The sequence below is a fragment of the Sminthopsis crassicaudata genome, chromosome 5 (assembly GCF_048593235.1).
Source record: "Sminthopsis crassicaudata isolate SCR6 chromosome 5, ASM4859323v1, whole genome shotgun sequence".
NCBI lineage: Eukaryota > Metazoa > Chordata > Mammalia > Dasyuromorphia > Dasyuridae > Sminthopsis > Sminthopsis crassicaudata.
The window spans coordinates 21,341,586-21,365,943 of record NC_133621.1 but is presented as its reverse complement, the minus strand read 5'-3'; the positions used below and the strand labels follow the sequence as shown (position 1 = coordinate 21,365,943).

Genomic DNA, 24,358 nt, shown 5'->3' with positions numbered 1-24,358 from the left:
GGGGCATGTATTTCCAAGAATAACGCCCAAGTCCCAGGTTCAAGAACAAGCCAGAAATCTCAGGCCAACTGAGGATTAGAATATTGCGAAAATGTCTTCTTGGAGAGAGGAGGGTGAGTAGGGGAAGGACTGATTACCGGCAGGTTTCCTAACATGAGGTTACCCCGCAAATAATGTCCAATTAAGATGATGTTGGATTCTTCCCATAACAATCACTTTGCAAAATATTTACTTCTTGCTTAAGCAGGACAGAGGCTTGAGAGGAAAGCAATTGACTGCACCCATTTTATAAAGTACTTTGCAAAAAAGATGGAAACTAATGAAGAAATGGGTCTCATTAGAATGGAACCAGATTTGTGCCATAAGACCCTGGTGTCTTCGTTTCCAAATCAGCCTAGAAAAGTACTTGGAAACTAGAAAAAAATTCCATGCTTCAACCTGTTCTGCTTTAGGCTGGAGGTACGGCATGATCCAGTGTAAGAAAGACTAAATTTGGAGCTAGGACCTGGGTTTAAAGCTCTGGCTATGACACTTCTTAACCACTCCCCACCACTTTCCTCAGCTATAAGATGGAAGATTCGTTTTGATGACCTGGAACATTCCCCCAGGACCTAAATCCATGCACCTGTTTTAATTCTCATTCTGACTCAAGCTCTAAATGCCTATCATCTTTGACACAGGAAATTTGATTTCTTTTTCTCATATTCCTCAAATCAGAGTCTAGACAATATTTTTTTCACAAAGCCTTTTTACAGAGGTGATGGGATGATAGGTGTGAGATATTGAATATACCATCAAAAACAATAGGTTGGTTTTGCTAAACTTTTTTTTTTCTCTTTGTTTTTAAATACGTTCCAAAGAATGACTGGCTGAGGAAGGGAAGGGGAAAGGATGCCTTAGATAATGAAGATGATATCAGTAAAAAACAAAATCAATAAAAATCACACCTTTTAAAAAATCCATGTTTTCTACATATCTGTCTCTGAAGACTATTTTCTTCCATCAATCATAAGACCATAGAGCTAGAAGGGATCTCGGCTTTCTAACCCCATCCTTTTTTTTTTTTTTTTACAGGTAGGAAATTGAGACCTGTCAATATTAAGTGTCTTGTCCAAAGCCACAAAGCTAGTAAATGTTAGAAACAGTATATGAACCCAGATTTTAATAACTCCAAACCCAAGATTCTATCCATTCAGTCATGCTAGTTCCATCAACAAGGGTTTATTAATGTCTACTACTTGTCAAACACCATATTAGGGACTGAGGTTATAAAGATAACAGAGTAATTTCTACCTTATTGTGTGCAGGAGATGTTAAAAAGAGAGAGAGGAAAAGATAATTTTTTAAAAAGTTAATTCATCCAAGGCAATACCAATAAATTTTGAATAGAAAATGCCATCTGCACCCAGAAAAAGAACTGTGGAGATTAAATGAAAAACAACATGTGCAGTCTTTACTTCTTTTTTCTGTTTTTTCTCCCTCTCCTATGGTATTTCCATTTTCTTCTGATTTTTTTCTCCTAACATGATTCATAAAGAAATGTATATTTAAAAGTTAGCATACATGTGTAACCAGAAAAAAATAAAACTATATGAAAAAGTTAATTCAATGTAAATAAATTCAAAATGGAAATAGAACTCAAGTCAAGAACATTTGTCAATTTAAATAATAAGCTATCAAAGATAAAGGGCATTCTCAGAGATTTTTTTTTTTTTTTGACTGTATTCTAGGAATCTACTTTATAGAGAACTTAATTTAGGTGGTTCTTCCTGCTCCTCCCACACATCTGACCACACCTTCTCAATCTTCTTTACTGGATCTTCATCCAGGTTGAAACTGATAACCATGGCTGTTCTCCAAAACATCATCTTGGGCCTTTTCCCCCTTTCCTCTCTATGCTATTTCATTTGGTGTTCTCATCATCTCCCATTGATTTAATTATCTCTATGTAACTGATTCTCAGATCTCTTTTTACCCAGCACAAATCTTGTTTCTTACATACAATCTCTTATGTCCAACTGAGTATTGGATAACTCTAATCTCCTTTCCCATAAATAATTCAAACTCAACATGTGCAAAATAGACATCATTCTCTTCCTCCCCAAACCCTCCTCTCTTCCTAATTTCCCTTCTTTTATATTGTCAAAAACACCAGCATCCTTCTGACCATTCAGTTTCAATGTCACCCTGACTCTTTTTCCCTCCCCATATCATATCAATTTCCAAGTTCTATCAATTCTTTATCATAAAAACCTTCACCTTTCCTCTTATCCTCCAACTATTTTGAGGTGGATCCCTATTTCTTCTTGACTGGACTAGTGCAATAGCCTTCTAACTGCTTTCTGTGCCTCAATCCCATCCTCATTCCAGTCTAGCAACGATGAACTTGCTCTTCCAAAAGCACTGGTCTAATCATGTTACTCCTATGAATCAAACTCCACTGGCTTCCTATTATCTTCAAGTTCAAGCATAAAACCCTGCCTCTTTTCAAGACCTTCCTAACCCAACCCGTTCCAATCTTTCCATCTTTGTATTTCCATATATGTATATGTGATCCAATGACTTTTTTGCCCAAGACACTCCATTTTCTGACTTCATTTTCACTAGAAATCTGGGAGCCCAGAATTCTCTCCTCTTTTTTCCTTTACTTCCCTCATTCTCTTCACGTACCAGACAAAATCCCATCTCCTGCAAGAAGATTTTTCTAATCCCATTTAATCCTACTGCTTTCTTTCTTTGATAATCTTCAGTTTTTCCCATATATAGTTCTTGTTTGGTGTTTGTTTTCTACAGTCTTCTTCTTCTTGAGGTCATAGACTGTTTTTTTTTTTCCTTTCTTTGTATCCCCAGCACACAGTGTCTGAAATACAGAAGATGCTTAATAAATGTTTATGGACCTAATTTGTTGTGTCCAAGCAAAATGGATCAGTGTTACCCCATTCTCAGATGGGCGGGCTTTTCCCCTGAAGAATAGCTCTATGATGCATATTCTGCTTATAAGTAAGATGATGTGACTCTTCCTTGGCTCAGACAATGGTGGCCCATGATGCACCACAGAGAGAGACAAGACTTTAATTTGTTGACAACACATTTTGAGAGAGAATCTCATGAGAGACCCACCAAAGGAGAATCAAAGAGTAAATGTTCTGCTGTTGGACTGGAGCCCTGGAGTTACAGACATGTAGGGGAGCTGGCCCCCCTCATAGCATTTGGTCTCTGGTGCCTGCAATCCTTTAGTCTGCTGAGGGCAAGCTCCCCTTCAGAGAGAATGTTTCCTCTATCCTAGGAAAATGGGATTTATCTCCCTTTCTGTTAAAGGGCTCATTCACTCTTGTGTATTCTTTGTTATAGTCTAATGTGTATAATTTGACTTGTTTGCTGTTTTCTTTGATAAAGAGGTTTACTAACTTCGTGATGATCTTTTGTATAGACAGTATTTGGGAGGAATTACTTAGGCTGAGAGCTTTTCTATCAAATGCAATCAGGCAAGCAGCTTTCACTCTAGCCCCAGACTAGAGATATTGGGAGCTGGCTCAAAGATACAATTCTACCTTCCTAAATACTGGAAGAGATATAGCCCAGTCTGAATTCCGGTCCTATCTGCCTAATAATGGCCCTACTTAGGTCACTAAAAGTGCCAAGATAGTTCTCTTTCTACTTTACTTAAGATAGATCAGATGAAAGATCCTATCTCTCCATGCCATCTAATGGACAATGGTCAGAGGAAAGAGAGAGACAGAGAGAGAGATAGAGAGACAGACAGAGAGAGACAGACACAGACAGAGACAGAGACACACAGAGACAGAAACACAGAGAGACAGAGACAGACCAAGAGAGAGAGAGAGAGAGAGAGAGAGAGAGAGAGAGACAGAGAGAGACAGAGACAGAGACAGAGAGACAGAGACAGAGACAGAGAAAGACAGAGAGGGAAAAAGAGACACCTAAGGAGAGAGACTTTGAACTTGTTAAATAAAGAAAAGGCAGAGTGGGAAGCTTATTGTGTCAGCCAAAAGAGGGGGCTTCGGTATGGAAAACATGGTGACAAACCACAGTCTTAAGCAAAAGCTTTCAGGAGACATTTGCTTATGGTAATTGTTTTGTGTTTTGAGACTGCCACCCACACTCATCTGTCCTGGCTTATTCACTGCCAAATTGTTTATTGTGGTATGATAATAGGCTCATATTCTTTTATGGAGGAGGAGGAGGAGGAAGAAGAGGAGGAAAACGAGGAGAATAAATGGAAAAATAAGTTGTTTATTTGTCTGACTATTTAGTGAAAAGTACAGACATAAATAATACCATCACATAGAAATTATGAATCTATGCCTCAGTTTCTTCACGTGTGAAATATAGTGATTGCTCCAAATGATTTCTAACATCCTTTTCTGACTATAGCAATTTAGAAATATATGGGTATTTCACTAAAGACCTTAACTCTACCACTCAAGCATTAAGCATTTATTAAGCTTGTGATCTGGATTGAGGGAAATGGGTAAAGACATAGATATACATATGTAAGTACATACTACAGGTAAAAGATGGTATGCTGAGGGAACTAGCAATTGAAGGTTCAGGAAATAGTTTATGAAGCAGGTGGTTTTAAGTTGAGCCTTAAAAAAAAAGACTATGGATTCTGAGAAGAAAAATTGAGGATAAATTACATTCTAGGTCTTCAGGATGATGAGAGGTGCAAAATATTTCCAAGATGGAAATGTTTCAGGAAGGGCCCAGGCAAAAAGATTGTATGTCTGTTGTCTCAGGACCAGCCCAGCTGAGTTCAGAGATGCTCATTACCAGAAGGGCAGCTGTGAGCTGATGAATTTTTCACTCACAGCAACCAACTTTATTTTTTTTTTAAATCGTTGAAGAAGGTTTATACTCTGCATCAACAGAGTGAGAATCCTCACAGTTCTTTGTAACCGAGTATTGACAAATGAATCCCTCAATCTGGGAGTATTTATTGAGCACCTTCCAAAAGTGTGTTCCGTAGCCTGGGGAATTATCTGAAAGGTGTGTGCTAGGAATTGAGTGTCCAAAGCACTTGAATGAGGACCCATTGACTTGCTGTAACATTTGTCTCACCCAGGCATCGAACAGCATCAAATAGAGTTCTATCATCTTGTCTGCTCAAATCGAAGGCATAGGCAGAAGCTTGATAAATGGGAGGGAGTGGTCAGTGGACACAGGGGCTCTGCTGCCCAATTCTTTTATTTTTGCTTTTAATTCCTATCCTCCAGCAAAGAAATCTCCTGAAGGATCAGGTTTTACATTAGCCTTCTTGGTTCAATGGGAGCTGACATTGTGACTGTCAACAGCTAGTCAAAGTTTAATCATGGGGAAAATGTCATAATTTAAGACCCTCGTTCAATTAACAGGAAAGCTGAGCTAATTGCCATCAGAGCACGAGTTTTTCAGATGTGAAAGGTTTTAAGTTGAAGAAAACCTGTAGGGAATACTTATGGAAAATCTGTGGGTCTGTCCATTCTGCACAGAGTTCTCAAAATGTAAATGGCAGCCATTTTTTCAACGTATAGTTACACACTCACCCCAGACAAATCATGGGCATTATTTTGTCAGAAGCAATGAAGTCAATGAAGCTCTATAAATTAGAATGGGCACAAAATGGCCTCGTTAGAAATTGAAATAACAGATGCCTTTATTCTTCTTGTGTGGAGAACACATACATATTTGACTTGAACAGGCTTTTAGCTGATGTTGTTTATATTTAAGAGACACTATTTCTCCCTGTTTTTGGAGCACTGTTTTGAGACGGCAATGACTATGTATGTTATGTAGGGCGCTGTGATAACACCAACAATGGACCACACTATGTCAATGCAGCCAGCAAGCATGATGGGCCCCCTGACGCAACAGATGAACCATCTTTCCCTGGGCACGACAGGAACGGTAAGCTCTCACCTTCCATTCTATGGTTATTTTGTATTTTGGCTCCAGTAAGACATAGAGTGTTTTCTCCGGTAGCATGAACCCATCTCCCTCTCGTTCATACCATCTCATTTACTGAAGCATCTCTCAAGACTCCAGGTTCTTGGTATGGTGCCATGGGTATGCCTTTCTGTTAATGTGTGTGCATGTGCCCAAACTGAATAAATCATTCACCTTCATTTAGGGCCATTTCACCTGTCAAGTTCCAATCACTAAAAGGGAATATATACATTTGTTAAAGGCAGCATCTTGTATCCCTTAGTGTTCTCAGCTATCTGCTCTTTCCCATGCCTGATTTTCATGTCCCTGTCCTCCTCAAATAATAGCTAATATGTCACATTTTTTTTTAACTCACAAATGAAGAAGCCAGGATATGACAGATATATAGAACAGTTGTTTTCATTCCCTTTAAAAGTAAATCAATTTCCTAAAAAGAAGTTATTGAACATCATGGTACTAGAATTCTTTGACTCTCTTCTTGACCATAGAGACATTGGGGATATTGAAAAAGGAAGAAAAGTAATGTAGTTGATGTTTGCTTATTGGATCAAAGGGGCCAGTAGGATTTCTTACTGATTTAAAAAAAAAAGTTAGTAAAATAACCTATTTCAGCCTCAATTTTATCTCGTTGCTTGAGCTATAAATAGCCCCATGAGCAAAGGTTTCTGTGAGCTAAGGTTTCCACTGCTTAGTCCCATGCCTGCTACTTAATAGACACTTAATAAATCCAAGTTGACTTGACTTGTATTAAAAAAAAAATAAAACAAAACAAAACAAAAACTGTTTTGATAAAAGAATTCCTCCTCACTCCAAACTTCAGAAAGGAGGGACAGAAGATTTATTTTCTAGAAATCCTTTTGGATATCCTAGTGCTTTAATGATTTTTTATCTCAAAGTGGAGATACAGGTATGAGGGACAACTGCCAGCAATATTTGTCCCAAAGCCCACCTAGGCTGCCTTATCTTTGGTAGTTTTTGTTCATTCCTTCCATAATTCTTAGGATTGTAGATTTGAAGTAGGAAGAGTTTATTTCACAAAAAAGCCAACTGATGCCCAGATAGTTTGAGTGACTTTTTCCAAGATCAGACCAGTAGTAAGTGGCAGTTTTGAGGTTCAAATCCAGGTCTTTTGACACTGTATCCTATCTATTTTCTATTGGACCTACTTCATCACCCGTAGAGAACCGCCCACTGTGCAGGAGATCTTTCTCTGAGTCTTTTGACTTTGGGGGAGTACTAGTAGAGCACTCACATGTCCATTCCCTGTCATCTCTGCATGATGAACAACTCTCATCATTTCCTGATGGTCTCATCAATTCAAGAGACATCATGAAGCATGAGCAGCAAGATACCCAAAGAAGCAGGAAGACTTGGATTCAATGATGTCTTTCTTATGTGTGTTAATTGAACAAGCAAGTCACTTAACCTTGCAGGGTCCCAGGCAGAATTACAGGATTGTAAATTGTACCCATGTTGCCAGTCAGCAGCAGTCCAGGGAGTTTCCACATCAGAGAATCCCTCATTCTCAGATGAAATCAAAAGACCAAACATAAAAAAATACCATTTCTCACTCGCAAGTAAGTCATCATGGGTAAAATACTCTGCAGCCTACATACAGTCATTTTCAACTTTGATTATTTGATTCATAGTCATATCAATAAACCAGTATTTATTTATTAAGAACTTGCTATATTCCAGGTATTATTAAAATCATTTGATCTCCCTAGGCCTCTGTTTTCCCAACTGAAAAATTAGGGAATTATGTTAAAATATAGTTAAGATCCATTCCAGCTTAAATCTCTCCTTGAGAGCAAGGACATTCCCCCTTTTCGACTACAGTGTGTCTTGCACATAATAGGTACATAATAAATGTTTGTTGACTTGATTTCTACACATAAATCAACGAGTGAGAGAGTATCATTACCCAGTTAAATGTCCTTGTATTGTTGTTGTCACTAAGGGAAAAAAATACAGATTTCAGAGAGTAGGATTTCATTAGGCAGACATGCAGGGTTGGCTTTCTGCAAACCTGGGGATTGGTTTGAGAAAATGCACAAAGACAGGAAAGAGCTAAAAGTGAAGAGGAATCCTATCTGGTTGGAGAACAGAGCCCACAAAATAGACTGGAGCCGTGTTATGAGGACTCTTCAAGGTAGGATAAGAGGTCTGTATCTTATATGCTGGGCAATGAGGAGTCACTCAAGATTTTGATCAGCTCTTTGCTTTAGACAGATTAGTTCAGCAACAAAGGTAAGGATAGGTTGGTGAAGGAGAGGGAAGATGCAGGAATGTAAGTTAGAATATTGTTGTGTAGCCCAGGCAAGAAGTAAAGAGAGCCTGAATTCTTGCATTTGTATTAGGAGAGAAACTGCCAAGAGGTATGGGCTGATTGGACAGGAGGTTGGGAGTGGAGATGGGAATGAGGCAGAAAGAGTCAAAAGTGACATTCACATTTCAAAGCTGAATGACTAGGAAAATAGTAGTGGCAAAGAGAAAGAAATATGGAAATTGGGAAAAGTAGGCCAGGGTTTGGCAGGGGGTGGGGAATGATTAGTTTATTTGGGGGCAGGTTGAGACTAGTGTCAGTAAGATATCCAAGCAAAACTGGGGCTCAGTTCTGGATTTGGCATGACAATATTGGGAGTAGTCCACATAAATGTGATAATTGAAGCTGCAGGAGCAGATAAATATATTCAGGGGGAGCAATGAGAAAACAAAGAGGAGAGAGAGAAAAGATGGATCAGGGAAGGAGAGAAGGAAGGGAAAACTATGAAAGGAAATGGTCAGAGAGGCTGAAAGTGAACACAGAGACATTGGATCACGGATGCCGAGAGAAGGAGGAATCCAGTTGAGAGGAGGAAAAGAAGAGTGGATCCACAATGTAAAAGCTTGCAGAATTATCAAGGAGAATGAGGTCTATGGAGAAGCCATTGTGAAAGGCATTGAAGATCACTGGGAAGGCAGTTAGTTCTAGTAGATTGTTGGAGATAGAAGTCAGATTACAGAGAATTGATGAGTGAATGAAAAGTGAATGGTGAGAGATTACTATTTTTGGAAGGTTGGCTATAGAGTGGAGGAGAGAGAGTATAATAGTTTGAGGGGGTGATAGGGTCGGGAGATTAGGGGCATAGAAGAGACTTTTATTGCTATTTAGGATGTGAGATGTTTAAACACATTTAAAATAGGAGTGGAAGAATCTAGCTGAGAGGTAAAGATGAAAAATGGGAATATAGGGATGATCAATGGAGGCTAATTTCGTGGAAGACAATAATGGATTAGATCAAAAATGCAAGGGCCGTGATTATCCTTAGAAAAGAAAAGGGTCATTTCGTCCTCTGAGACGAGATAGACGTCAGAGAGAATAGGTGAAGGCACACAGAGGTTCTGAGGTAAAGGACCCAAGAGAGTTTCAAGTCATCTTCAGTAGGCTTAGCAGAGTATGAGGTGAGGTCATCTGCTTGGAAAAAGTGAGTTTTGAATGGCTGCTGTGGTGCATTTCATAAAGAATCAGAGAAAAATAAAATACTCTGAGGCAATGAAAGCCTACAGCTAGATGTTGATAAATTTTAGTGCATCTAACCAGCAGAATGGTTTGATTTCCTTCAACAATGCCAGATATATTAGAAATAGGAGTAGAGAAGGCAAACAATGGTTGTTGTCCAATGTTGAAGATGTTGGGAACATAGTATCTATGAACACAGAACATAGTTCTAAAAATATAAGAGGACCTAAAAACCACCTGTTCCAATCTATTTTCCAAATAAGTAAGTGAAATCCCAGAGAAATCTTGTGCTTTGCCTGCCAGAGTCACAGTAACTAGTAACTATCCGGGACATGTCAGGTTTTCCTGAGTCCGGTGTTCTTTCTACTTCAGGGAAGTGAGATAGGAGTCATTGTAAAGGCAATGCGCAGATATTGAGAGGCAAAGTATAGAGGGTCATCAATGTGGACATCTGAGTATGAACACAGAATAGAAAGGATGAATGTGAAGCTAATGTCCTTGAATAATGTAGATGTGTATCAATCAATAAACATTTATTAAGCACTTTCTGTATGCCAGGCATCAAGCTACATAGTGGGGACAGAGAGAGAGAGAGAGAGAGAGAGAGAGAGAGAGAGAGAGAGAGAGAGAGAGAGAGACAGAGAGACAGAGAGAGAGAGAGACAGAGAGAGACAGAGAGAGAGACAGAGAGAGACAGAGAGAGACAGAGACAGACAATAAAATAGTTAAAAAATCATCCCTGTACTCAAGAAACTTACCTTAGTCCTTGAAGTAGATGGCAGCAGCAAGAATTGGGGAAATACTTTATAATCTGATCATTAAGAGAGAACAGGTTATGGATACTGGCAAAATCATGCCTTACAAGTTGAATGATTCTGATTCCTTTTTCCTAGCAGGTTGTGGAAGATAGGGGAGAAGGAAGATAGGAAGGAATAAAAGAAGCTTCCAGCACTAAAAAGGATTCCAAAAGATGTGTTTTCCATAGAGAGGAGGCTAGGCTTTATTCAATGCTTGGGGGCATAAAGAGTTCTGTGAAGGCAAGAGACAACTTTATCTTGCCTTGGTATTCTTCCTCCAGTGGAGAGCACAGTACTTTGCTTTCCGCAGAAATCAAGGAATCAAAGAATCAAAATACATTTCTTGAGTACTTACTAAATCATATGCCCTCTATTGTATCCAGCAGAGAATACAAAATACAAGCAAGAAAGACACCCCCTAAATTCAAGGAACAAAATAATTATCTGATGAATAAATGAAGATACCGGGATAGAAATTTATCATAAAGGGGAGTGTATCAAGGAGTTCAGGGAAAGCAATAGGGATCAAGAAGGGGTGGGATTCTTGTGGATAGACAAGCACGCCATCTAAGAGGAAGCATTTTGTACTAAGGCAGTGTCTCTGGATGACAAAGATGAGCAGAGTAGGATTGTGGGAGATAAACTCTAGAGACTAGAGGCAGCAGAAGGATTGAAATGATAAAGCCAAGCCACAATAACATGTTATTTGTGTCTTATTGTGCGGCACTGCCATACTGCCTAGAGTAGATATTTTACAAAAGACTCTCTAATGTCATCGGTAACGGGATGCTGGAGTGCCTATGGGCTGGTCTTGGCTAGTTTTCTCCATGTCAGAGAGCCTCATTAATTTACCCTCATTGGAGGGAAGATCAGTGTGACATTAGTGGTCATAAAATCATAGATTCAGTGCTAACTGGAACTTTAAAGACCATCTAGTCCTCAGATATAAAAACTACAATCTTGGGAAGGTAAATGAGTTACTAAGATGCTAAATGGCAGAGTTTGCATTGTGTTTTTAGACATATATTTTATCAGCTGAGTATCATTGGGCGGGGCAGCTTGGTGGAGTAGTGGATAAAGTGCCAAGTGGGGAGACTAGGTCAAATCCAATCTCAGACACTTATTAGCTGTGTGATCCTGGGCAAGTCACTTTAACCTGCTTGCCTCAATGTCCTCCTCTGTAAAATGAGCTAGAGAAGAAAAAGGCAGATAACTCCAGTATTTTTGCACCAAAAAAACAAACAAATAAATAAATAAAAGAGATCACAAAGAGTCATACATAACAATAAATCCTTGGAGAAGTTCCTAAACTGCTCTCTAGATTGTCTACTTTGTTGATAACATGAAAGTACTACTTAAAGTCAAAGACTAGAACAGATGACATCTTTAGGTCCTTCCTGCACCTCAGATCTAGGAGATTGGGGGCTACATACAGTGTCTCAACATAAGGCTAAAGTAGGGAACAGGAGCAGATAGAAAGAAGAGAAAGCAGAGGAGAAAAGATAGGAATCATTTATAATTAGCATATTCATTGTTGAAATGTAGGCCACTCTGAGGTGATTTCAGATAAGTGCTAAGCCTTTAGTTTTAAGTAGGCTAAATGTTTCCCTGCTTTATGAGAATAACTTGCTTAGTCAGATGTTTTTTCTGTCCCATCCTCCTGCAAAGATTGTGATCCAAGGACCTACTCATTCTCCCCTCAGGTATTGTATGAAGGGCTCTTTCGGTTGTGCCATGTGTAAACCCAGTATTAAGGGCATCAGAGAGAAAGACTAGGAGTCAGAGGGTTGGGGTTCAAATTCTGTTTCAGCCTCTTATTCCCTTTGTGATATTGTTTAAATATTGTCATGTCTCTTGACCTCAGTTCCCCTATCTATAAAATGATGGGACTGCCCTAGATCAGATCTAAGGTGCCTACCAGCTTTATAGTCTGAACTGTGATTCCAGATGAAGTCTGAGGTCCTTTATGGGCTCTGACATTCCAGGTTCTAGGCTATTGCCATTAAAAGCATAATGGAATAGGATAGCTAGTTGGTGTAGTGGATAGAGTTAAAATATAGTCCCTGTCCTCAAGAAATTTATAATCCCTTAGGTCTTTGAAGTAGATAGTAGCAGCAAGAATAGGGGAAATACTTTATAATCTGAAATTAGGAGAACCTGAGTTCAAATCTGGCCTCAGGCACTTAAGACTTCCTGGCTGGGTGACCTTGGGCAAGTCTCATAACCTCAATTCTAGCTTAAAAACAAAACAAAACAAAAACAAAAAACAAAAAAAACAAAGGCATAATGTGATTCTTGGTGTTCTTAAGAGTTCTCTTAAGGATGGCCTTTGTAGGCATATTGGAAAGCAGGGATTGCTCAGTGATCAAGTCCTGAAGATTCTTCTGCTGAATATGTACCAGTATATCTTGAAATATGTCAGCCCATCACTAATTTTCTAATCAAGAAATCATCAGTGACCATTGGACTCAATGGTTCATTGACGCATTGACAATGCGCCAATTCATTGGTATGGAATGACCTTTGCCAATGCAAGATAGCATTTGCTTTTCAATCTGTCTTAGAGAGTTTCTAGAGTATTGAGGAATTAAGGATCGCACAACCAGAAAGAGTCTCAAGGAAGACTGACCTCAGATTTTTCTGGTCTTGAAAACAGCTCTATATTTATCACACATGTTCATTGGGTGGGGGGAACAGGATTTAAAGATTTGATGATTTTTTTTGTTAATCTTAGAGGCAGTAAAGAGCCATTATAGGTGTTTGAATAGGATAATGATAGAGTCAGAATTTGAATGGGTGTCCTGAAACAAAGTACTTTTGGAAAATTAAACTTCCCAGCTTGATTTTACCTTTGAGAGCATTCTGCTAATTAGATTATTTTGTTTTGTTCTTATTTTTTTGATGATGATATCAATAAGCCAATCCAAAAAAAAAAAAAAAAAAAAACCCACACATTTATTAGGTACCTACGATGTGCTAGGCATTGAACTAGATAGATTCTGGGGATACAAAACTATTACCCCCCAATAACCTGTGAACAAGGCTGTATCTCAGCTATGCCCAGTTTTTATTAAGCACTCTGTTCTCTAGATGGAGAATGGATATGAAGAGTGATTGAGGTAATACTTTTAGTTTGGGGAGGAGGGAGGATTTCAGTCATTTTGTCTGTCAGCTGACTACCATTTGCAAAGTAACAGAGAAGAAGAGATTCCCTGACCCCTTACTCTTCAACTCCAGTCATGCAATGCAGCAGGGCAAGGAGAAGAGGCAGTCCTACATTGATAAAATTGTCCCCAACATAGTAACCCTTCTGTCCCCTCTTTCCCAACCACAATCTACAGAATCACACAGAAACCACTGTCTACCCAAACAGAACCAATGTTTACTTCCTTTTTTCATCAGCCAAGCTACTTCCAACTTTTCCTTTCCAATCCTACACCTTGTTTTCTAACAGAAAAATCTACATGCCCTGTGAGAAACCAGTTTTGCTCAACGGGCATATCTATTTCTTCCTGGGCCTCCGTTGACCTTGCAAGACTTTTCTAGCTCTGCTTTTTTGATTTTATGTCAACAGGATCCCCTCCATGGAATTAAAGACCTGTTATATTTAATTTCTTATCCTTTCTCTGTAAGCTTCTGCAGAAGCCACCTGAGAGCTGGGATGTCACCAGACCTTCCAAATGGCTTGACAATCTTGTTTTACAAGAGTCTTATCTAATTTTTCATTTGTTTAGTCCTCAGTCACTGATGGTTTACAATGTCACCAGAACCTAGGAAGAGAGAGAGAGAGTTTTGTGCCAGGGATTTCTTATCAACAATTCTATTTGAATGTGTTAAGCCCTGGTGAGTTCTGACATCACTAGATTCCCATGATGTAACAATGGCCCCTTTACAAAGATAATCTTGTCTGTTTCTCTCTTTGTAAAGCACCTGCTCTCAGGTGGTTTCCAGGCCCAACTTTCTCCCCTTACTCATTTGCAGTTCCGATATCATCAGATGGCAATGTTGACTCTCTTAGTTTCTTTATCGATCATCTGTTTTTCCAATTATCTTTCCTATGAAAATGGGCAGGTAAAGAATATCATAAGCAACAAAGGAAGGTCAAATGAAAGTGGAAATTGGGGACTAGCATCAGAAGTGTTAATTGTCACCAACTCATAGGTATAGGTCCTAGAAAGGTTTATAAAGGGACTTGTATATCTCCTTAGCTTTTAATCCAAGAAAAATCCAATCCAAAGGGATCGATAAGGTTGAAGTAAATGCTGAAAATATAAATCAATATGGTGGGAGCAGAGTAAAGTAGATCTAATTCTGCCAGGGGGAAAAAAAGGTCCAAAAGATTTGGGAAAATATGCATTCAAGAAATCATTTCACAAAATAGCAATTCAGTACCCACACACATATACACTGGAAATATGTTCTTAATTTTTTTCTAAGTATGTAATAAAAAGGCTCTGGGAAAATGTCCCTTTGTCATCCAGCAAATACTGCAATCCTATTTTAAAATTAACTATTTTTATTAAGAGCACTCCAGGGTGATTGTTTGAAGTGGCCTGTTGTGTGATTGCAATTAACAGAAGAAGCTGGGAATTAGTACCACTCCCCATAATTACCCTTCAGAGACCCTTTGAAAAGAATTTTGCTCTTGGAGGGTATAGGGCTGTTTCCACCTCACTGCATTTTAAGTGTCCACTGAGATAGAAAACACAGACAGAAAGCTTCACCTTTTAGTTCTCTGTATTTTTTTGGCTGGAAATTTCAATTCACTATTTGCATTTATAGTTGAGGAGGTGGGTTTCATGATAGGCCTTCCTTTCTTTCTTTTCTCAGGGGTTGGTTTTTCAAACTTTCTAAAGAAAATGGATGATTTTCTTTTTTGTCCGATAAGGAGCTATGATTGGTGAAAATCCAATAGTTAATTGGAGTTAGGAAAAAATCCCACCCTTGAAATATACTGTCATTGTGACCCTGAGCAAAGACTGTCAGTTACAGAAAAGATGCTCATATACTTTGGTTATAGAGGGGATTCTTTACCCCCGTGAATAAAATTAGACAATGATTTTTTTTCATAGCCGGGACTACAATGAGGGGGATAACTGAAGACTTGTGAAATCTTTACTTTGATTTTTGTTAGTTTTTGACAAGGCAATCAAGGTTAAGTGACTTGCCCAGAGTTACACAGCTAGTAACTATCAAATATCTGATTCCAGATTTGAACTCAGGTTTTCCTGATCATAGAGCCAGTACTCTATCCTTTGCACTACTTAAATGTACCCAGCTTTGTTTTTGGTGGCCAAAACTTTCATTTTTTTTTTTATTTTTTATTTTTTTGTATTTGTGTCTTCAAAGTCTCAAAATATCCCTTGAACACATAGGTGCTTAGTAAATGTTTGTCGATTGATGGATGAACTATATCTATAGCTATAGATATTTAAAACACATAATTATATTACTAAAAAGAGGTATATGAGAAAGAAATCTGGCATTTTCTTCTGAGTTACTTTCATCTTACTTTTGCAAGTCAATTTGGTACAAAAAGGAAACACAAAAAGAATTTATTTTATTTTGGTTAAACATAGTAGTGGCGGTCTGCTGAAGAAATTCGAGCCCTTTGATCCTGTCATGTGGTATCTGGCAAGAATACAAATTCTTAAGAATTCACCAGAGAACCAAAGAGAACAACCAAACCCCCAGAATAGAACTTACAGAAGACTTGTGGGCAGCTAAGTCTGGCAACCAGGTCATGGTTTCATAGCAAAGAACATCGAGCTTGTGCCCACCCTGTTGATTTGACCACACAGCTGAAAGGTGATGGTTCTTTTGAATCTTCTGAGATTATTGAGGGTCCTTGAACTTCTGGGAAAATATTGGAACTTTAGGAACACCTGCATGAGAAGGTATGCCAGGAAGGAACGCAAAGCTAGCTATAGCTGTGAATCCTCTTCTTATGTGTTCTCTTAGATGTCCCCATCCATCATTTATCTTTCGCCCCAAATGCGTTCCCCATCACATCTTCAAGTGTGTTGTCTTCTACAGATCCTCCCTGGACAAGGGGCCTATTAACATGGCTTCCTCTCTAGCATCTCGCACTATCTATCACTGAATGTTGATGAATGTACTTATTTAGTCACAATTATGGAAGTCATGAATGGAAGCTCTCCTTCCAGGATGCCGCCAGAGGCAGAGTTCTAGGGAAAAAATCACTCAAGACATTAAAACACTTTAATCAACAGCCAAAGGGGCCAGGGACCAGGGAATCCATAGAATCTTCAGGGATGTAGTTATACCAGAGACAGGAAGACCCAAGTTTAAATCCTACCTCAGATATTTAGTCATTTAACTTGTCTGCCTGTATTTTCTCATATGGAGCTGATTGTTGTTGATAAAAAGAGATATTTGTAAAATTCTTTGTAAATCTTAAAACACAATAAAAATTCTAGCTCTCTCTTTTGTCAGGTTCCTTCCTGCTCTAGATTTCTAGTTTAAGCATTTTGTACTTTGGCAGACATCAGAGCCATAGAAAATTTTTGAGGTGATCTGTTAGAAGAAAAGTTTCAGAACAATTAACTGGATGGTCATATGTAGAATACACTGGAAAAGGAAAGGAAATGGAAGAAAGGTAATCACCTGATGAACTATGTTGGCTAACTTCAAGTGTTTGAGGGTCTGCCACATGGAAGAGAACTGCAGAATGAGAAATGACTGATGGGAGTTTCAAAGAGGCAAGAGTGAGTGAGAAAGGCAGGACATTGGGTAGATTCCAAGTGATAAACAAGAGGATATGGACAAGAACTGCATAGGACAAGATGTGATGGCTGGATTACTTTCTTAGTCACTGTCACCACTAACATTAATGAAATAAGAGATCTATTTCATTCAGGAAAATCTCCTGAATAATTGGAGCTGTATCAGAGTGGGATGGACCCCAGGCCACATTTCCCCAAGTCAGGAATTTCTTGCTCATTAACTTTCTTCAGGAAAAAGCAGGATGACAACTTGTTGGGCAACAGCTGGAAAGACAATCTTCACTGGATATAAAGGAAGTTCTGAGATTCTATGACTTAGGTCAGTTCAGAGACTATATCATCCAACTATGTGACAAACAAGATTTAATCTAGGGCTGTGATACAAATGGGGGGAAAAGGAAAGGCAATAGAGACATATGATAGAGATTTCTTGGAGAATTATTTACCTACCCTGGAGATATGCAAAATTAGCTTTATAGAGGTAGATTGTCCAACCTTATCTCTATAAAGCTGAAACTACAAGACTGACAGAACTATTTCAGAGCAATTGTCTTTGGGAAAGCTTTGATTCTCTAGTTCAAAAATGAAGCTCTGTGTATATCATCTAATTCCGTCACAAGATGTTTGATTGACTTCAGGCAGGGGGAGAGAAGGGGGAAGAGGACCAAAATCTCAAATTTGCGATTAGAAGTCACATTTCTGGACATTCAGAATCACAGAATCACATAATGGCCAACTACTCCAATCCATACCTGACCAAGAATCTCCACCATAATAAACCTGTTAGATGACCATCTAGTCTTTGCCTGAAGATTCCCAATGAGAGAAGAAGCCACCATCTCCCCCTTTCTACTCTTAAATATTTCTGTTAGGAAGACTTTGGAGACACTGATTCTATCAACATCCATCAAAGTTCAAGATGCCACTGATGAGGCAGAGGGAAGAATATATTTCAGGTTTTGAGGACCACTTTTTTTCTTTTTTTATATTTATAAACATTTATACAATTCTCTTGCTGCACAAGAAAAATCAGATAAAATAAGAAATAAATGAGTAAAAAACAAAATGCAAGTGAACAATTACAAAAAGAACGAGAATGTAATGTTGTGATCCACATTTAGTCCCACAGTCCTCTCTCTGGGTGTAGATGGCTTTCTTCATCACAAGATCATTGAAACTGGTCTGAATCATCTCATTGTTAGAAAGAATCGAGTTCATCAGAATTGATCATCAGAAAATCTTCTTGTTGCCATATACAACGATCTCCTGGTTCTGCTTATTTCACTTAGCATCAGTTCCTGTAAGTCTCTCCAGGCCTAGAGGAAACATCCTGCTGATTGTTTCTTATAGAACAATAATATTCCATAACATGTATATACCATAACTTATTCAGCCATTCTCCAACTTATAGGCATCCATTCAGTTTCCAGTTTCTTGGCACTATAAAAAGGGCCACAACAAACATTTTTGCACATGTTTAAGATCTCTTTGAGATATAGGCCCAAAAGAAACACTGCTGGGTCAGAGGGGATGCATAGTTTGATTACTTTTTGAACATAGTTCCAATTGCTCTCCAGAATGACTGGATCCATTCACAGTTCCACCAACAATGTATCAGTGGTGGACCATCTTTTCAAAGTTACAGAGATGGGAATAGCAGGATGCAGTGAGATGGAGAGTTTAAGAGAAACACTAGTCCAGCTTGGTTTGAATATAACCAAAGAAGCTTGTGATGGAAAGATGTGTAGCCATCAGAAAAAACAAAACAAAACAAAACAAAAAAACCCCAAAACTTCCCCAGACAGAAGAAATATGGAATATAGGAAAATGCTAACAAAAATTATTTTCCTCTCTGAATAAATTAAAGAAAAACTGGAAGAAAAAACCTCTCTTGAATGTGCTGAGTGGATCAGATGGCTTCTCCATGTTCTTTAGAGCCCTCTGAGTGCAAGATTAATGAGGTTGCTCTCAACCATCCCTCAAGGTACCTAATCAACAGTCCCTTAGTTCTTCTTGTTGGTGCTTCAGAAACATCACCCTGTGCATCCCCTGCCAATATAAGCATGATCACAAAACAGCTGTGCCTTGGAAATCTTCTATTCTAAGTCCTATGGGCCTCAACATTCTAGCTGCTTACATCTAGATATTCCTATATGAAGTGGATTTTTGCTTAAAAAAAAAAAAGAAAGAAAGAAATGAAGGAGAAGAGGGGGCAAGAGCAAAATAGCAGTCACCTTTCACAAAATGGTTGAATAAATAAGGTACACATGAGATTAAGAAACCCTTCAGAGCTATTTTATTCCAAATCTCCTTGAGCCTGGTTTACAGAAGATGATGTCTGGGAAAGTTTCCTCATTCATTTTTGCCGATCATATCAGGCACTGGGATTGTCTGAAGGAAAAAGCTCACCAGTCTTAACCAGGAGACTGATGGCTTTATGGAAGCTGGGAGGGATGGGGTTGGGTAATCAGCAGCAAAATAGAAGAAAGAAGAGATCACAAATATTCATTCCTGTCTCACTTTACAGTTCAGAATCTAAACCAGGTCTATCAAGATGGAAACCTCCAAAGAGATCGATTCAATGCTGAAAAGAGCATTAGCAGAGCACTTAGAATGCACTTCTTCGGAGCACACTTTCTGCCCTAGTCAGATTAGTAAGGATAATTTCCAATGATAAATGGTGATCATCACCATTCTGCTTTATTATTGCAATGAGATGTACAGAAAACTACCATCAATATGAGTCATAAGCATAAACATAAGGCAGACATTCCTGGAAATAAATTTTGGAACTGTCCCTGAGTTCTGCTTCAATGACTTGGACTTGGTTAGACTAGAAGCCATCACCTATTTACAAGGACTTCTTCCCTTCTCATGTGACCCTTTCATCAAACTGAGCGAAAACTCCAGTGTTGGAGAGATAGGAGGATGTCCAGATTGATATTTGTCTCTGTTCTCTGTATTAAAAGAGATTTCTTTTGTATGTGAAATGTTTAAACTATGGGAGAACAGGGAGCGTTTTTCATCTTTCTTTGTATCTTCACCACTTAGCCCAGTGCCTGGCACATAAGAGGTACCAATTGTGTAGCAGAGTAGGCTAGTTGATTGACTACTGAAGTGGTATAACAAGCTCTCCAATCACTTCAGAAACATCCTTTGTCTAATAGGGGTGGGCTAATTAGGAGGGGAGGAGTGTAGTTCACTGGAAAGATTCTGAACTTAGAGGCATAGGCCCTGAGTTTGAATCCCAGCTCTAATGCATGCTGCATTTGTGATCTCGGGCAAGTCATTCTCTGTACTTTAGTTTCTTCATCCCTAAAGTGAGCAGGCTGGACTGGATGGGCTTAAAAGTCTCCTGCAGCTCCAAATCAATTATCTTTACTAATCTTTTAAGTATCTGAAATTCTCTGGGCTCATCTGAAATAAGAAAGGGGTTGAACTACATAATTACTAAAAGTCTCTACAAATGTCAGTTTAAGTGACACAGCAACCAGAATCCTGGAATAGGAATCAGGAAGACATGAGTTCAAATCTTGCCTTAAAAGCTGTATGATCCTGGTAAAAACAATTTCTATGAACTTTAGTTTCCTCATCTGTAAAATGGGAATAATCATAGTATTTATTTGCAAAGGTTATTATAAGGATCAAATAATACCTATCATAAAAACAACTTTGCAGACCTTAAAGTACCATATAAATATTAGCTATTATTTTTAAATGATTTATCTTTTTTATCAAAGAGCACCTAACGTGGCCAAAAAAAATTATTTTTGAGTGTTTTATTTGCACTTCGGGAAGGGTGGCAAGGAGGTCATGACAATAACCTACAAGCCACACTTAGGGAAAAAAAGCATATCCCATTGCTTTATAATCATACTTAGTATAAGTACTTAAATCAGAGAGCATTTCTTTTAAAAAATAATCTATAATTCAAATTGTTTTCCCTAGGTAATCCCCATTCATGCCTCTTTACTGTATACATATGTTATATCTTTAGTCAACTATACCACCTAAACACATGTTAAGTGTAAGGCACTTCACTAGGATCTTTTGGAGACACAAAATGCATTTGACATGATCCTTTTCCTCCTCAATTCAATAAGCATTTATTAAGCACTTACTATGGATCAGGTACTGCACTTGATCCTGGGGATACAAAGAAAAGGGAAAAATACAGCAATTACCCTCAAAGAACTGTTGTCTAACGAATGGGAGAGACAAGATGGATATACTACCTATCCACAAGATATATACAAGGTAAATTGGAGCCAATCTAGGGGGAAGAGGATACATTCCTAAATAATTATCACTCTAGGCAGAATTCAATTTAAATTACTATTTGCCATGTAACCATTATTGGTTCCATTTCTTTCTTAAGAACAAAGCCTTAAACCAAAACCAATCTGATTTTCATTGGCCATCACTAGGTTCTAGGTGAAGCCCCATTTGAACATTGTTTTGGCCCTGATTAACTCAGATTGAATATAAATAGCAATTATTTCAGCTTTGGCCAGAAATCCTTAGGGTCTTTCTTTTGAAGTTTTATTTAATTATTAAGATTTTTTTTTTTTTTTGAGGTAAAAGAGGAGATTTTTTTGCCTGAATGCTATTTAGCCTTAATCACTAAATGGCTATGGCTTCAGTAAAACTGAGACCTGTTACAGACCTTATTTTTAAAAGACCAAGGTCTCCCGTGGCATTCAGGGCCATCTCTAGCAGTTCTGATCTGTATCTGGCCATTGGACTCAGATGGCTTTAGAGGAGAAAGTGAGGCTGTTGACCTTGAACAGCTCTCCCTTACTTAAATCCACTTGCATGCCATGACAACCCCTCCCTAATGTCATGTTCCTCCTCAAGAACAAAAGACAAAGAGCAACAAGATACAGAGCTCAGTCCTAGCAGTCCTTGCCTTAGGAAGATTCCATTTTATTTGAGAAAGGTGACATGTTAGCAGGCGACATAGGAGAGGACATCCATGGTGCTATGTATACATGATTTTGTAAGGGAATATGTTGACACAGACAGATAGATGAATGGGTGGATGGATGGATGGATAGGTAGATGAATGGATGGACAGAGAGATGAATAGATAGATATATTGATTGATAGATACATTTTTTGTTTTATGACATACATGTATATGTTTGTATTTATAGGTACATACAAGTGCATAAACGTATTAGTGTGGTAGGACAAACACTAGATTTTGTGTCAGGAAACCAAGGTTTGAATCTTGTCTCACAAATTTACTAGCTATGTGGCTTTGGACAAGAACGTCAGCAACTTGGTGCCTCAGTTTCCTCATCTGTAAAATGAGGATTGTATTAGATATTAGCAAGGATCCCTTCCAGCTCTTCAGTTTTTGTAATTCCTTTGAAGAAAACTTCCAGGTAGAAGATTAGACATAAGAGAATATGATCTGGGATTTTCCACAAGCATGAGAACTAACAGGGAAAAAGCTACTCTTGGAATGGCCTTATGGGAGAAGCTGAGAGAGTGAACAGACTAAAGGTCATTGCTGAGCAAGATCAGTTAAAGGAATTCAGGAGGATCAGTTCAGTCATGATGGCCTTCTTGTACTTCAGGAATTTAATGGGCAGAGGGATTTTATTTCTTCTATTTGGCCTTGAATGATAAAATGTAGGGACTACAGATAGATGATAAAGACAGGCAATTTTGGACTCAATTTAAGGAAAAGCTTCCTAACAGTCAGATATGTCCCAAAATCAAATGGGGCTGCCTCAGGCTGCCCTGACTTATCAGATATCTTCTACAGAAGGTAGAGGATCAGGGATGTCAAAAAGGAAATTCTAGGGAGGAGGTTAGTGGTGATGATATTAGTGGCAGTCAGAAAGTTGTTAAAATCTCCTTTTGATCAGAGCACACGTTCTTCATGAAAAAAATTCACGGAACCCCAAATATTAATTGGCAAAAATGAAAGTTTATTGTTGCATAGGAAGCCAGTTTTGCTAAGAGACTAACTTCTTTAGTGGCAAAGTCCTATTAGGGAAATGGAGGCTGACACTGAGAGAATGCTTTCTCAGCAGGCAAGGTCCTAGAAGCAGAGCAAGCTGCTTTGGATCTTCTGCAAAGAGTGAATTCAGAAATTGCCATTTAAAAGGAGTCTTGAGGCTTCAGATTTCCCAAAGTTCCCAGGCCTAGATGCTTATCGGTATCTGGCCCAGATCTCTTCAAAGGGCCTGGTTTCCTCAAAAGATCAATGAGGTGCTTGCTTTAACTTATATGGGGGGATATGCCTTTCCCAGGAGGGCTTGAGACCAAAAAGGAACACAGTTTCAGAATGATAATTTTAAAGGAAACACAGTTTCCCTCCCCCTTCACCAGTTCAATTGTGGTTTGGAGAAAGTGGCCTCTGACTGCACTCCCAATACAGGAGTCTACTTTAATCTTAAATCCTTAGAGTCAGAACAATGGAGGGATTTGTCCAAGGTAGTAAGTATCAGATGATATTCATTTGGGATGCTGATAAGGACCCTTTTCCTTTTCTTTGATATCTTTCCCATTCATTATATTTTTTTTACCACTCTCTTCCTAGCTGAATCCTTGTATGGATTGTATTTTAGCTCAGTAAAACTACCTCCCTCTTTCTCTGTGTTCCCCATCTTTGTGAACAGGATCCTATTAGCATTAGCACCATTGCTGGACTTCCTGTGCCCTGAATGAGTGTATTTAACTCCCAACCATGTCTTGCTTTTTAGCATCCGATTCTATAGTAGACCGAGCTGTCTGCTATACATTAACACAGTGCAACTTGAAGTTGAATTGGTCTTATATAGTGAAGAGATAATATCAAGTAATCAGTAGTGGCCATATAGGAATTGCCAGCGTGAAAACTAGTATCAACAGATCTTCCACAATTTTAGTTTTAGATATGGGCTTGCAGCTTAGAAAAGCTAAGATTTTCTGGTCATAAAACAACGAATAAATGAGTGAATGAATATACAAGTGTATGAATGACTGAAAAAGGCATTGACTAAAAGGCTTATAGTATTTAAAATACTATATTTAAGTCCAAAGAATAAAAAGAAGAAAAGCAAGATTTCCCTACTGTCAAGAAGTTTACAATAATGCAGCTGCCTGAATGAACAGAGGGCTCAACCTGGGGTCAGGAAGACCTGAGTTCAAAAACTGCATCAGATTCTTACTAATTGTGTGACCCTGGTCAATTCACTTAACCCTGTTTGCCTCAGTTTCCTCATGTAAAAATTAGCTGGAGAAAGAAATGGCAAACCATGCTAGTATCTTTGCCAAAAAACCCCTAAATAGGGTCACACAGAGTCAGACATGAATCATCAACTAAATAAGGCATATAGGAGGGGTTGGCTATGTAAAATGGAACATATTGT

The 24,358-nt window shown here is 38.5% G+C and overlaps 1 protein-coding gene across 2 annotated transcripts in view; it reads left to right on the top strand.

The window, feature by feature from the left end:
• The window catches only part of RBMS3 (RNA binding motif single stranded interacting protein 3), a 1,412,069-nt gene that overhangs the window by 1,346,604 nt on the left and 41,107 nt on the right, over positions 1 to 24,358 (top strand). For both annotated transcript variants that reach the window (XR_012482314.1, XM_074267882.1), the window contains exon 15: positions 5,797 to 5,907. Coding sequence is in view for 1 of the 2 variants with exons in the window: in XM_074267882.1 (XP_074123983.1) it covers positions 5,797 to 5,907 (111 nt within the window). In the remaining variant the exon portion in view is untranslated. The remainder of the gene's footprint in view (positions 1 to 5,796; positions 5,908 to 24,358) is intronic.